This window comes from Taudactylus pleione, unplaced genomic scaffold (genome assembly GCF_031769625.1).
Source record: "Taudactylus pleione unplaced genomic scaffold, aTauple2 ptg000017l, whole genome shotgun sequence".
Taxonomy (NCBI): Eukaryota; Metazoa; Chordata; class Amphibia; order Anura; family Myobatrachidae; genus Taudactylus; species Taudactylus pleione.
In genome coordinates this window covers 5,511,491-5,523,379 of record NW_028284419.1, presented here as the reverse complement: position 1 = coordinate 5,523,379, position 11,889 = coordinate 5,511,491, and the positions used below count along the sequence as shown (strand labels likewise).

Here is an 11,889-nt window from a genome sequence, read left to right as displayed (position 1 = left end):
GTTAGCGTTATGGTACTTACCTGATTGTGTTGGGATTCGACTGTCGGGATGCCACTGACGGTATTCTGACAGTAGGCATCTCGACCGCCGGGATCCCATACCCAACTCCACAGTACTTTATTTCCATCAACTGTTACATCTACTAATATACTGTAGCTTAGGCTACTAACAAAATTTGTATTTCCTGTAATTAAACCTGAACATTTTATTGCCCCTTAACACTAGCTACAGAACCTCACTTTGCATCACTAACCACAGCTGTCAATAATTAGGAAAGTGTATATAACTGCAGCGTATGCCCTGTTATATGGTGTTTAATTATTGAAATGTGCTTTATTACCTATGGTCCAGGACATATAGTTAGCATTAAGAAACACACTGCTTGAACATATATATTGTCTGATTCAGACAAATATTAGTCCCACCATTAAGAGCCCCAGCAGTGTCTGATTCAGAAATAAATGAGTAGCACTTAGCACCCTTTCGTAAATCAGTCTACAAATATTGCTGTGATTCCCATAAGCACTTCTGTAGGCTAAACATTTGCAGACCTTACTGTACATCTACCCACGTTATCAACGTTAACAAACTCTTCCCTGATCACCTCACACGTCAACACTGGGTTATTTTCCCTGCTGGAGTCAGAGGAGGGGAGAGAAAGGGAAATAAAATAGAGAAAGGGAGGGATGGTGCTCAGAGGGAGGGTGGGAGGCTGCCAGGAGGTCGCTGTGATTGGCTGTTTGCTCCATCTAATTCCTGCTGTTTGAGGCTATAAAAAGATGAGAGGATGGGAAGCAGCAGCAGCAGAGCAGTGACAATCTGGACAGACAGATCCAGTGAGACAGACACGAAACATAATAATAACAACCTCAGAACCTGGGAACCCGACCTTCCAGCCAAGATGTGCAAAGGACTTGCTGGAGTCACCTCCTTCCCTGCCACCTGCCTGAAAAGGTGAGGCTGCAATCTGCACAGCAACACACAAGGTTGATTCGGTGGCTATGAAAGATGTGCAGAACACTGCATTGCAGAGACACGTCTTACAGAGGATGCAGAAGAGAAGCTATAATGCTGTAACATTTATATATTATTAACAGTTATTGATATAGAATATCCTATTGTGCTTTAAAATTTGGAACAAAACAATCATAAAACTAGACTGGGTAATAACAGATAGACAGAGAGGTGAAAGGGCCCTGCTAGCAAGCTTACATTACACTGCTATGGGGGCTAGCTATGCTGGTGGAGAACACTGTGGAGCATTTCATCTCAGTTCTGTATGCCTCAAGTGGCTGCCTCTGAGCACTGAACATCACTAACTCCTTGCCATATTATAGTTAACTCTGTAGAGGGTAAAGTCTGTGCTGCCACTGTGCTGTCTGGTCTCACTGCAAGGATCACACACTTTCTGTTAGTAGTAGACCGGGATCACATTTGCTTTTTAACCTGTGGCCCAAATTAAAACTAGCGTCAGTTTCAAGGTGCACAGTTCAGATTTATAATTTTATTTAATAATGTATTTCATTTCAGTTACTTATATATTCTGAAATCAGACACGTATGAAATAATATCAAAATATGATTATTAAATGCTTTATTATTGGGAGTACATAATAGTTTTACAAAAAGAACAACATGGAGACCCCCATAAAATGGCAGGTTGTCACAATTTTTTTGGTATGTGGTTTATAAGGTGATGACGATGTACAATGTAACATGAATTACATTTATTTTTTATTTAGGGTACAGAGTAAAATCTCCTGTGATCTTGGTGTATTCTTCATATAGCTAATACTGTTTCATAGAACATCTTGGATTTGATACCAATATCAGAGTAATTAGCAAGTTGCATATCTGTTTTTTTTTTTTTGGGGGGGGGGGGGTGTTAGCATGTGCCATATGCGGTATGTTATTACCAATGTGCAAAATGTGTCTTTTGTATTGGAATATTAACTTAGTAAATAAGTGATAAGTTAATTAAGTTAAGTAACTAGGTCAGTAAGTACAACTAAATTATAGCATTTCTTATTACATATGGTAGTGAACTTATATTTTATTATTAAACATACAGTGTATATGGAATTGCAAAGAAAATGTGGACAACTGATGGAATGGTAATTTAAATATATTCAGAGAGGGATCAGTCATTGCATTGTCTGTGCAATTAGATAGTTACTGAAATAATTCATATGGAAGCCACAATCAGTATTTCTCTTGGTACAGTGTATAGATGTTGAGAGGGTCACTTATGGTCAGTCAGTAGTGGCTTTCTGTCCCAGTTGTAATGTCATCATTGTGTGACAAGTAACTGCTCAGTTTCAGTCAATGCAGCTTCAACTAAAAATATGTTTTTTTGTATACGTGTTTATGTTTTTTAATTCTGCTGGTTTGTGATGTGGCTTACTGTATCCATATCACAAATTCACTACCTAATTTTCTCCCACAAGCAATGCAGGTTTGGCACTTTTGGCAAAATTACTATATTGAATATATATATAGTCAGCAAATTTGACTCCACCATAATTGGATTTAAAACATAAATTATATTTTACTTCAGTTATTGTCATCTTTAGCTAAATGTATACCATACTTGCCAACTCTCCCTGATTGTCAGAGAGACTTCCTGAAATAGTAGCAATCTCCCTGACTCCCTGAAGAGTCTAGCAATCTCCCTGATTGCACCTTACCCCCATTTTGAATATGACCTATATATAAAAAAACAGATATATACATTCCAATGTGATCATTAGTGTAATTTCCCTGCATTGGTTATAAGGCACAATGATCCCAATGGCTACATGCATTTTCTGAAAAGTATCAGTGCGTTTTCATCAACAAGTAGATCTTAGTAAAGGTGCATATCCACTACACGAGTGTAAAACGACTGTACGATTACAACATCGTAATCATGCAATCGTTCACCATACTGTGCAGTGGATAATGTGCCCACACTGAATGATATGTCGTTCAGTGTGGGCACCCTCCCTGATCCCCGAGCATGCATAACTTGACGGTCTCATCAGATTGGCCTGCATGTTCAGGCGATGACAGATGCCGACAATGACCAGCGGAAGCGCGCATCAAGTTGTGAACAATGGAACAATAACGATGTCGTTATCGTTCAATCTTTCATTTTAATTGTGTAGTGGATATGCGCCTTTACTGCTTTGGGGCTCATTTACATTTGGATGTACATACATTTTATTCTCAGACGTAGCAGTACACGCCCACTTAACCATCACGCTCATAGGTGCTGCTTTCACAATCTCCCTGAAATGCTTTTTCAAAAGTAGGCAAGTATGACATATACCCTTATGTACACATAGACAGTGCAGTATAACCCACACGCCTCATTCTATTAAAACATATACTGGACAAATGCAAGCAAGTGGCTACTTAGTCACACACTAAGAAATATATAAATACATAATAGACATAAGCATGTTGCCTGCCAGAGAGGAATGCTCTCACAGGGGGATCTCTGGTTAATATTTGAGAGGAAAGTGCACTACTGTGACAGAAATCCAGTTTGGAGGGTGTATTGTGATAAACAAAGACAATGCCTCAACTTGTCTATAGTCTACTAGACCTGGAGCGTGACAAATAAGAGGAAATGACAAGGGTTGGTTGCTGAGATTAGGGCAGTGAGTGAGCAGTGTCACACAGGGATAAAGCAATAGTCTGATAAGCAGTTTGCACTTAAACCTGTGTCCTGTACTACACAATATAAGTGCATCACCATTCTTTATATTTGGTCTGATGCTGTATTTTCTTGCATGAGAATACAGTTTATGTTTTATATCAGTGTGAGGTAGTGAACTGGTTTTGCTGTATAGTATGTTATACAGATATGAGGTGTAATGGACACATTTATTATTACTTATTTAAGCTGGGTACACACCTTTGCAATCACTCTTTCGATGCAATGGTTCGATCGACTTCATTCCCGATCTGAAGTCCTGACACCAGTGCTGATTCGTGCGTACACACCTATACAATTACACTACCAACCTTCAATCCTGACTGCCAAAATATCGAAATAAACTGATTGTACCACCCACAGAGGCAGCACTGCTGCTGGTGATAGATTGGTGGAACATGCATACAGTACACACTGCTCTTTTGGTCCGATCTCGTCCGGTAGAATCGGATGAATATATAAACTGCACACAAGATGCGATCCTTCTTCCGACAAAACATGATCGAAGGTGCGTACACACTCTACTACAATGGCCGACAATTGTATAGGTGTGTACCCAGCTTTAGTTATTAACAGTTATTTTATATTGAACACATATTCCGTAGCGCTTTACATGGAATATTTCAGTTATTCACATCAGTCCCTGTCACAGGGGAGCTTACAGTCTAATTTCACTATTACATGAACATACATGCACACTAGGGTTATTTTTTTTTGTGTCAGAAGCCAATTTTTAGAGGGTGGAAGGAAACCGGTTCACCCTGAGGAAACACACACAAACATGGGGAGAACGTACAAACTCTGAAGTGAACTTATGACCTCAGGTCTGTGAGGTAGTAATGCTAACAGCTACACGGTCAACTGGCCTGCCCCTTACATTACTAAACAAGTAATGATGCTATTCTCCAAAAAGCTTACAATCTACTATGCAGAGTATCACTCTCTGCATTCATAATATACAATTACACCATAATGTAATTTTTTATCTCATGTGTCTAGATACTGAATCTGTCCCATTTTACAGTAAGATTTTAGATTAATGTAAATAATGCTGTGAGATGACTGGTTTTAGCTACTGGTCCATGTCACTATGTGACATGGAATTATCTTTATTTCAATTACTGGGACAACACACTGTGTATTTATCATACACACACACATGTGTATATATAAATAGCTGTCAGTTGGATTACAAATCTATTTCTTGCTTACGTACTACCATAATTGTTCCTGTTATAAATGAATAAATTATGTGTTATTATATGGTGCCCTAGGTTAATGATTTATTTTATGGGTGTTTAATAGGGATATTCCAGACTTATGTCATTATTTGTAGAGGCAAATATCCTTTTAAACATCACTATATTATGAGTCACTTATTCCGATTTGATATCGCTTACAATAAATATTATCTTGACTTATATAGCTCACTTATAGGTGGCACTGGAGCTAAATTATGAAGCACAAAATTATGCTTCGTCCCATAGCTCGAATTGATTTGTGAAAGTACACATACATTTCTGCCAGGGCAAGATGGTGGAGGTTCTAGAGGAACAGAATTGTGCAGTGACTGAGGTTAAAAACTGGGCAGAGTGAGGGCATTCCGTGAAGAGTACAGATTAGTACAGAGTCACAGATTTCATTTTGATAAATGGGATTATTAACACGAGATAAAGATTTTGACATGGGATATTTTTAGGGTTGATTTTATAGGGGCAGCAAGGCCTTCGAGTCTCATATTAAACTTTTAACAAGACCCATCTTGTTCCTTTATGTTGCAAATCAACAGAAAATAGCACATATGGTGGAAGATTATAGTTGCAGAGCCTTAATGAATATCTTTATGAAATGACCACATACATTGGTTTCAATCATAATGGTTATTTTTTATGGATTTGCTAAAGAATCCACACATTTGTATTTAAATTCAATGCATTGAAACGTAGACTGCAAAATCAATTCATAATCCAATTGGATTAGGGGGTAAAATGTTGGGCAAAAGGATCATATTAAAGTGAATTGAAGTGAGGAGTCTGTAATTGTACATCGTACGTGCCCAGAAAATCAGATCAAATGTAATCTGTGCAAAGAATATTAGATTTTATCTGACCAAAAAATAATCAGATTACAAAATACATTGGATTGTAAAGTATGTGTCGTTAAATCTATTTTCGTACGAATATACAGAATGTATAGTTTATTTGAAAAACTAATTGATGCCTCTGTGGCCATGTTTAGATCTATTTAACTTTATGTTAAACAATTATTTTGTTTTTCGGCAGTGCCAAAGGCATGAAGCATCGGCTGGGATTTCTTCTCCAGAAAACTGATGGTTGTGAGAGCAGCACTTGTGTGAAGAAAGACAAACCTGGTTGTCAGAGGTAAGTCCTGTGCTCTCCCTTGTGGGTGTTAGATAAATTTACCAATTACCTTTAGAGTAGACTAGTTATCATCACTAGCAAGATCTGTGTAATACTCAGCAAAGTACAGTAAGCACAGATACTTTTACTAATGACATCTCCAGGTCACTGCGGACATAATAATCCAGTACAGGATTTGGAAATAATACTTTAGTGCTGCACATCTGCCAAATTGGTAAAATGAGATTATATCTTAATAAAACAGAACGGTATCACTATCACAGTGGTTTATGTTGACATCTCTGCAGTATATAGATAGTGTAGGTGTTATAACGTAAATGGCTGGCTGCCTCATATACCTGATTACTACCATCAAATAAAATGGTTACTGAAATAGCGTGAAGATGATGCAGTAAATTACAGAGTTATGCAAATTATAAAAAATCACTTAGAGGATTTTCTTTAACAAATATGCACAGGCAGTTATGCATTCATTACCATTATAAATACACATAAGCAGCTTTTTAAGATATAGAGGCCCCCATTTACTAACCAAAACTGTGTATGATAAATGGCGCTCCAGCCAATCAGCTCCCAACTGTCATTTTTCGAATATTTGACAGTTGGGAGCTGATTGGCTGGAGCACCATTTATACACAGTGAAATTTATCACGCGTTTTAGTGATAAAACTCGTTAGTAAATGGGGGCCAGAGGACGGTATACATCAATTATCACATTTTGCATGCAATAATCACTGGTATGCATGAAGATTTGCAAATAAAATTACAAAGGACAGCTCTCCCACTAAGAGCTGTCCTTTGCAATAGTAGGACTTCCGGGTTTATGACCCAGATGTCCCTCTGAACATGTATCGTATGACGCTCACGCCACATGAGGTGCTGGGAGGAATCCGACTGTATCCCTCTCAGAACACTTTGCAAAACGAAGTCCATAGGCTTCTATTGGCCAAGATGGCATTGCCCACCAAGTCCAAGCTGCGGAAAGCTTTGCTTTCCGAAACTTGGGGCATATGACAAATGGGGTAAAACCCATGAAAACTGCATTTCCAGGGGTGTGACCTCAAATTTGATGATAGTGCATATATATCAGATGTTTATATGTGCATACTGTACATTTACACATTATTTTCACTATATGTTTCTCCAGGCTAACTCAAGACGAAGTTAGGAAATGGTCGGAATCTTTGGAAAATCTGGTTAACAGTGAATGTAAGTAAGGGGCATTCCCTTGGCATGGTGGTTGGGATAAATAATCTGTAATGGGAATGAAGAGTAGATGGTACATTTTAGCCTGATATCTAATGATAATGGATTTTAGTGTGAAATGTTTAAAAATGTAAAAATCAGTTATCCTTAAACTACAACACCCAACATGCTCTGGCAGTCACAGACATGTTAGTTATGGTTCAGCCACTTCTGGAAACCTTAATCTGTTAAATCCTTAAATTAAATGTTGACTTATACAGTTTCCAGAAATGTCATGGAGACCCTTCCATGACAAAGTCCATAGCTGAGTATACGTGATTCAAGTCAGCTAGAGGCAAAAATGTCTGGGACATGAGAAACAAAACTAGATTTGCCCTTGCGTTCTAGGCAATTTAGAGGTTTACAAGAGGATTCACTGACGTCAGCCCAAGGTCAAATGACTTTGGTTTGGCTGTGATACCATAAACTCAGTACCAATACCGGCCCCCAGACTAGGAAATATTTTATTAATTTGCTAGCTGCACTCCATCATGGTTCCCAGACTTAAGGACCAACGATCTCTCCTGACCTACAGTGCATGAGTCAGATGTTGAGACGACAGACATATGGTGAGATCTGCTGCTAGTCCCAACATCTTTAATTTAGGCTACTGTGTTTATGTTATAATAAATGTAGCATGTGAAGCTTGTGAGTTATGCACTTTAGCATTGTCATCTCTTGAAGGAAAGTTTAATTTAGATAATTTGTCTAAGATTTACTGTACTCTATAAAAGGATAAAGTTCCTGATATCTTCCTGTGACCACTTTGCAATAAATTGTCCTTAAATCTCTCTATTTGGCTATACAGTATTGAGCATTTTGATCAATGTGTTTCTCGTACTCTGTACTAATGGAATCGCTGTTATTTGCAGGTGGTTTGGTGGCTTTCAGGTCATTTCTACAATCTGAATACAGCGAAGAGAACATTGATTTTTGGCTGGCGTGTGAGAATTACAAGAAGACCAAATCCTCAGCAAAGCTGTCAAGTAAAGCTCAAAAAATCTATGAAGACTTTATTTCCATAGATGCTTCCAGAGAAGTAAGTGCCATACTTTATGCTGACCTAGCCATCTGAAGGATAGAAGGACAAAGGGCCCCAATGTCACAGTGACAATAGCTTCTGCTGCAGATGAGATCTCATTACTACAATTTACGTAGAATGACTCATTTCTAACCTACTATATAGAGGTGAATCTATAAGAATGGGTGAAGTAGTAAGAGGAGATAAATTATTTTTAGAATGGAGATAAAAAATCTCTATATTCTAGAACTCAAGAAAATACCACCACTATTATCTTAAAGTCATAACCAATGTATTGTGGTGCTCTTTAGGATATGTAGATAATGTCCTTCCATTTTATGAATAGTTTACCTTTACAGTACTTTATGCTTCCTCCACTTTTATTAGAATCACCCCCATAGTGCCACTATTCTGTGAATTATTATAATTCTTAATTCCAAATATAATGGTAATTATAGATGTATTAAACCTTGGGGAGAGATAAAGTGGAAAAATATAAAGTACAAACCACTCAGCTTCTAACTGTCATTTTGCAGGCTGTGTTTGCAAAATGACAGTTAGGAGCAAATTGGTTAGTACTTTATCTCTCCCCAAGCTTTGCTACTAATAAAGACTTCTCCATCGGCTCAAAGATCACTGAAATCTTTGATATGTTAACTGACTTGTGTCAAAAGCAGCATCCTCAAAGTGTCTTAAAGATCTACATAGATTATAGTTCATTTCATTCATGCTAAAATAAATAATTTGGGATCAATTAATAGGTATTCACATCGTAACTTTTTTAATTTGTTTCTACTTTCATTAGGTGAACCTGGATTCAAACACTCGGGAAGAGACAACCAAGAAACTAAGTCAGCCATCACACTCTACCTTTGATCAGGCACAACACAAAATCTTTATCTTAATGGAGAAGGATTCATACCGACGCTTTCTCAAGTCACATTTCTACCTGGACCTTGTCAGCTTAACCAGTGGTGGAAGTACTAAGAAGATGAAAGGTCTCAGCACTGACAGCAACCCTTTCATTCCTCAGTGTGCCTAATAATGAAGACACAGACTGTGCATGGCCGCAGCTAAAAACTAGATGTCTATGTCTTTTTATCTATAATGTACGATGGCTCAGGTCCTGCCCTGAGTCAGCTCCTCTTATTTATTAGATGTGTGTGTCTTTGCATGCATTTCTGTTCTATTGGGGCGAGCTGGAAGAGTCATACACAGCATTCTCAGGTGATACTCACGAAAGGTGTAAATTGTCTTCATTATGAAGGATTTAGGTGATCTTTATTGTATTCAGTATGATGCTACGGAGGTCCATACACCTATGGCTGGCAAAGATCCAAATCAACTAGCTTTTAAAATACATGTGTTAAGAGAAGAGAGCTCCCCTTTGCTAGAGAAGAAGCAGCCTAGAGAAGCATGAGAGTTAGCCCTTCTTTAGCACAAGGGAGATATTAAATAGCAATATATTTGCTGATGTATTTACAGTGTCACATTGTTGATGGACACAAAAAGTAGAAACTACTGACTGAAGCAGGGAGCACTGCTTTTATTTTATTACAGATATTTATTTTGACAGGGCTGTTTTTAACTTAATTACAGTGATTTTTGTTCCTAAAACATATTTTGACATTTGTTTTGCGTTTTTTGCATTACTTTTATACGTTATGTTGTTGGGAGAAGAATGATGTAGCGCTCATTGATAAAAAAAAAAAAAAAACTATTTATGAACAATTGAGAGGAATGAAACCAATGAGACAGGGAACAATAATTTAGTTAAATAGTATTACAAGTAAGTATGAATCTGCCTCAGTACTTTTAAACTACTGTAGTGCATGTTTGTGAGAAAAAAAAGCCAAATAAGATATGTCATATATTGTACTATTATAGTGACAGAGTCCTGGGAATACATCGCCCCAGTGCGGAAACAACAAACGTGTGTGGTGAGTGTACTGCAAAGCACTCACTACCTACATAGGTGATTTTATGGAAACTAAATAGGATCAGCTAACTCAAAAAAGTATTATCCAAAGATTTGGAAACATTTATTTCAGGCAAGACCCAAATTACTAATTGGATGCCTTTGGTGTCCTTATATCCTAGTTCAACTACTGTAACATGGCCACAAGCTTGATATGCTCTGTATGTAACTGATTACCTGTACTAACCTGATAGCTGCAAAATATAAACAAATTACTCCTTGTGCGGTAAAGTAGAGCTGCTATCTACATGATGCATACCCCCCAACTCTGTGGCTGATCAAATACTGAACACTTCATGTCATGACGAGAGTGTAGCCATGTCAAGAAGGAAGTGTGGTTAAATCACAATGGGGGGTGTGGACACTGACAGGGAGCATGTCTAGCTCTTGTAAAGCACTTAGCGGCCCTTAAACTCTGTACCCTCCTATCAAAACACCCGTTCACTGCTCTGCAGAGAAGCACTGAATCGGGACAGAGCTCCTAACATTCATATTCGCGGAGCAATACTGTCCTGATTGGGACGGCAGTACAGAGCCATCGAATCCAGACTGCCCCACTTGAATCAGGATAGTTGCTACAGTAGGTATGATATACTGGAGGGATCCATTTTGTGAACTAAACCAATACTCATAACAATGCAGGCTTTTACTTCAATACACAGCGACATCTAGTTTGTAGTGAATTAATACTGTAGGTTGAATATTGATGCAGCTCTCAAAATGGCTTCCTCCACATTGTATATGTAGCTGGTCCTTTTTACCCACTGTAGCAAAATATATCATTTAAAATGTTCCACCTCCTGCAATTCTGTTTTGCTTTTAGCAGTGTGGTCATTATTATTATTGGTTATTTTAGTTGTCTCCGTGTGAGGCCTTATTATAACAGACAATGGACATAAAGCAGGCAGGAAAACTAAATTGTTCACAACGATAGCATCTATTGGTCGCTAACAAATTAGGTGACATCACAGGAAGTAGGAAACAGAGGGGTTTATTTACTAAGCAGTGTTAGGAGACAGAGTGAAAAGTGATAAGAAAGTGATAAGGTGCCAGCCAATCAGCTCCCAACTGTCATCTCACAGGCTGTGTTTGAAAAATGACAGTTGGGAGCTGATTGGCTGGCACCTTATCACTTTCTTGTCACTTTTCACTCTGTCTCTTATCACTGCTTAGTAAATAGACCCCAGAATGTTTGCGAATCCTGATTTACAACTTACCTCAATCTGGTATGTTTGTTTGGGTGCCTGAGAGCAATATAGCCATGCACATCTCACCCATTGTCTGGAAGTAAGTTTATCAAGGTTGTACACTTAAGAGCAATTGAAATAATAAAAACATTAAAAATAACTTTTAACATAATCGTGTAAGATAACTTTGTGTGCAGGTAGAATAGAGGAGGTGGTGAAACATAGAAGGGGAGTGACACACGCTGGTCACAGCACAGTATTTGTGTACTTGTTCCTGTAAGATGAGGACACACATTGGAAAGTACTGTAGTGCATAGTGTGTCTGTAAGAACAAATACAGGCTGTTGGTCAGGATACAGCATATTATTTAACAAATAT

At 38.0% G+C, this 11,889-nt stretch overlaps 1 protein-coding gene across 1 annotated transcript; it reads left to right on the top strand.

The window, feature by feature from the left end:
* The first annotated feature begins 774 nt into the window (after positions 1 to 774).
* Positions 775 to 11,350, top strand: RGS4 (regulator of G protein signaling 4). The gene is made up of 5 exons (XM_088481687.1): positions 775 to 954; positions 5,982 to 6,080; positions 7,228 to 7,289; positions 8,198 to 8,364; positions 9,152 to 11,350. The coding sequence occupies exons 1-5, from the start codon at positions 788 to 790 to the stop codon at positions 9,386 to 9,388; spliced, it is 732 nt and encodes a 243-aa protein (XP_088337813.1). The 5' UTR covers positions 775 to 787; the 3' UTR covers positions 9,389 to 11,350.
* The last annotated feature ends 539 nt before the right edge of the window (positions 11,351 to 11,889 follow it).

Bases quoted from the DNA above. Each gene is read 5' to 3' on its own strand.
- RGS4 (XM_088481687.1), top strand. From the start codon at position 788: ATGGGAAGCAGCAGCAGCAGAGCAGTGACAATCTGGACAGACAGATCC. The intron at 6,081-7,227 runs GTAAGTCCTGTG...ATGTTTCTCCAG, and splicing joins GACAAACCTGGTTGTCAGAG to GCTAACTCAAGACGAAGTTA. The intron at 7,290-8,197 runs GTAAGTAAGGGG...TGTTATTTGCAG, and splicing joins AAATCTGGTTAACAGTGAAT to GTGGTTTGGTGGCTTTCAGG.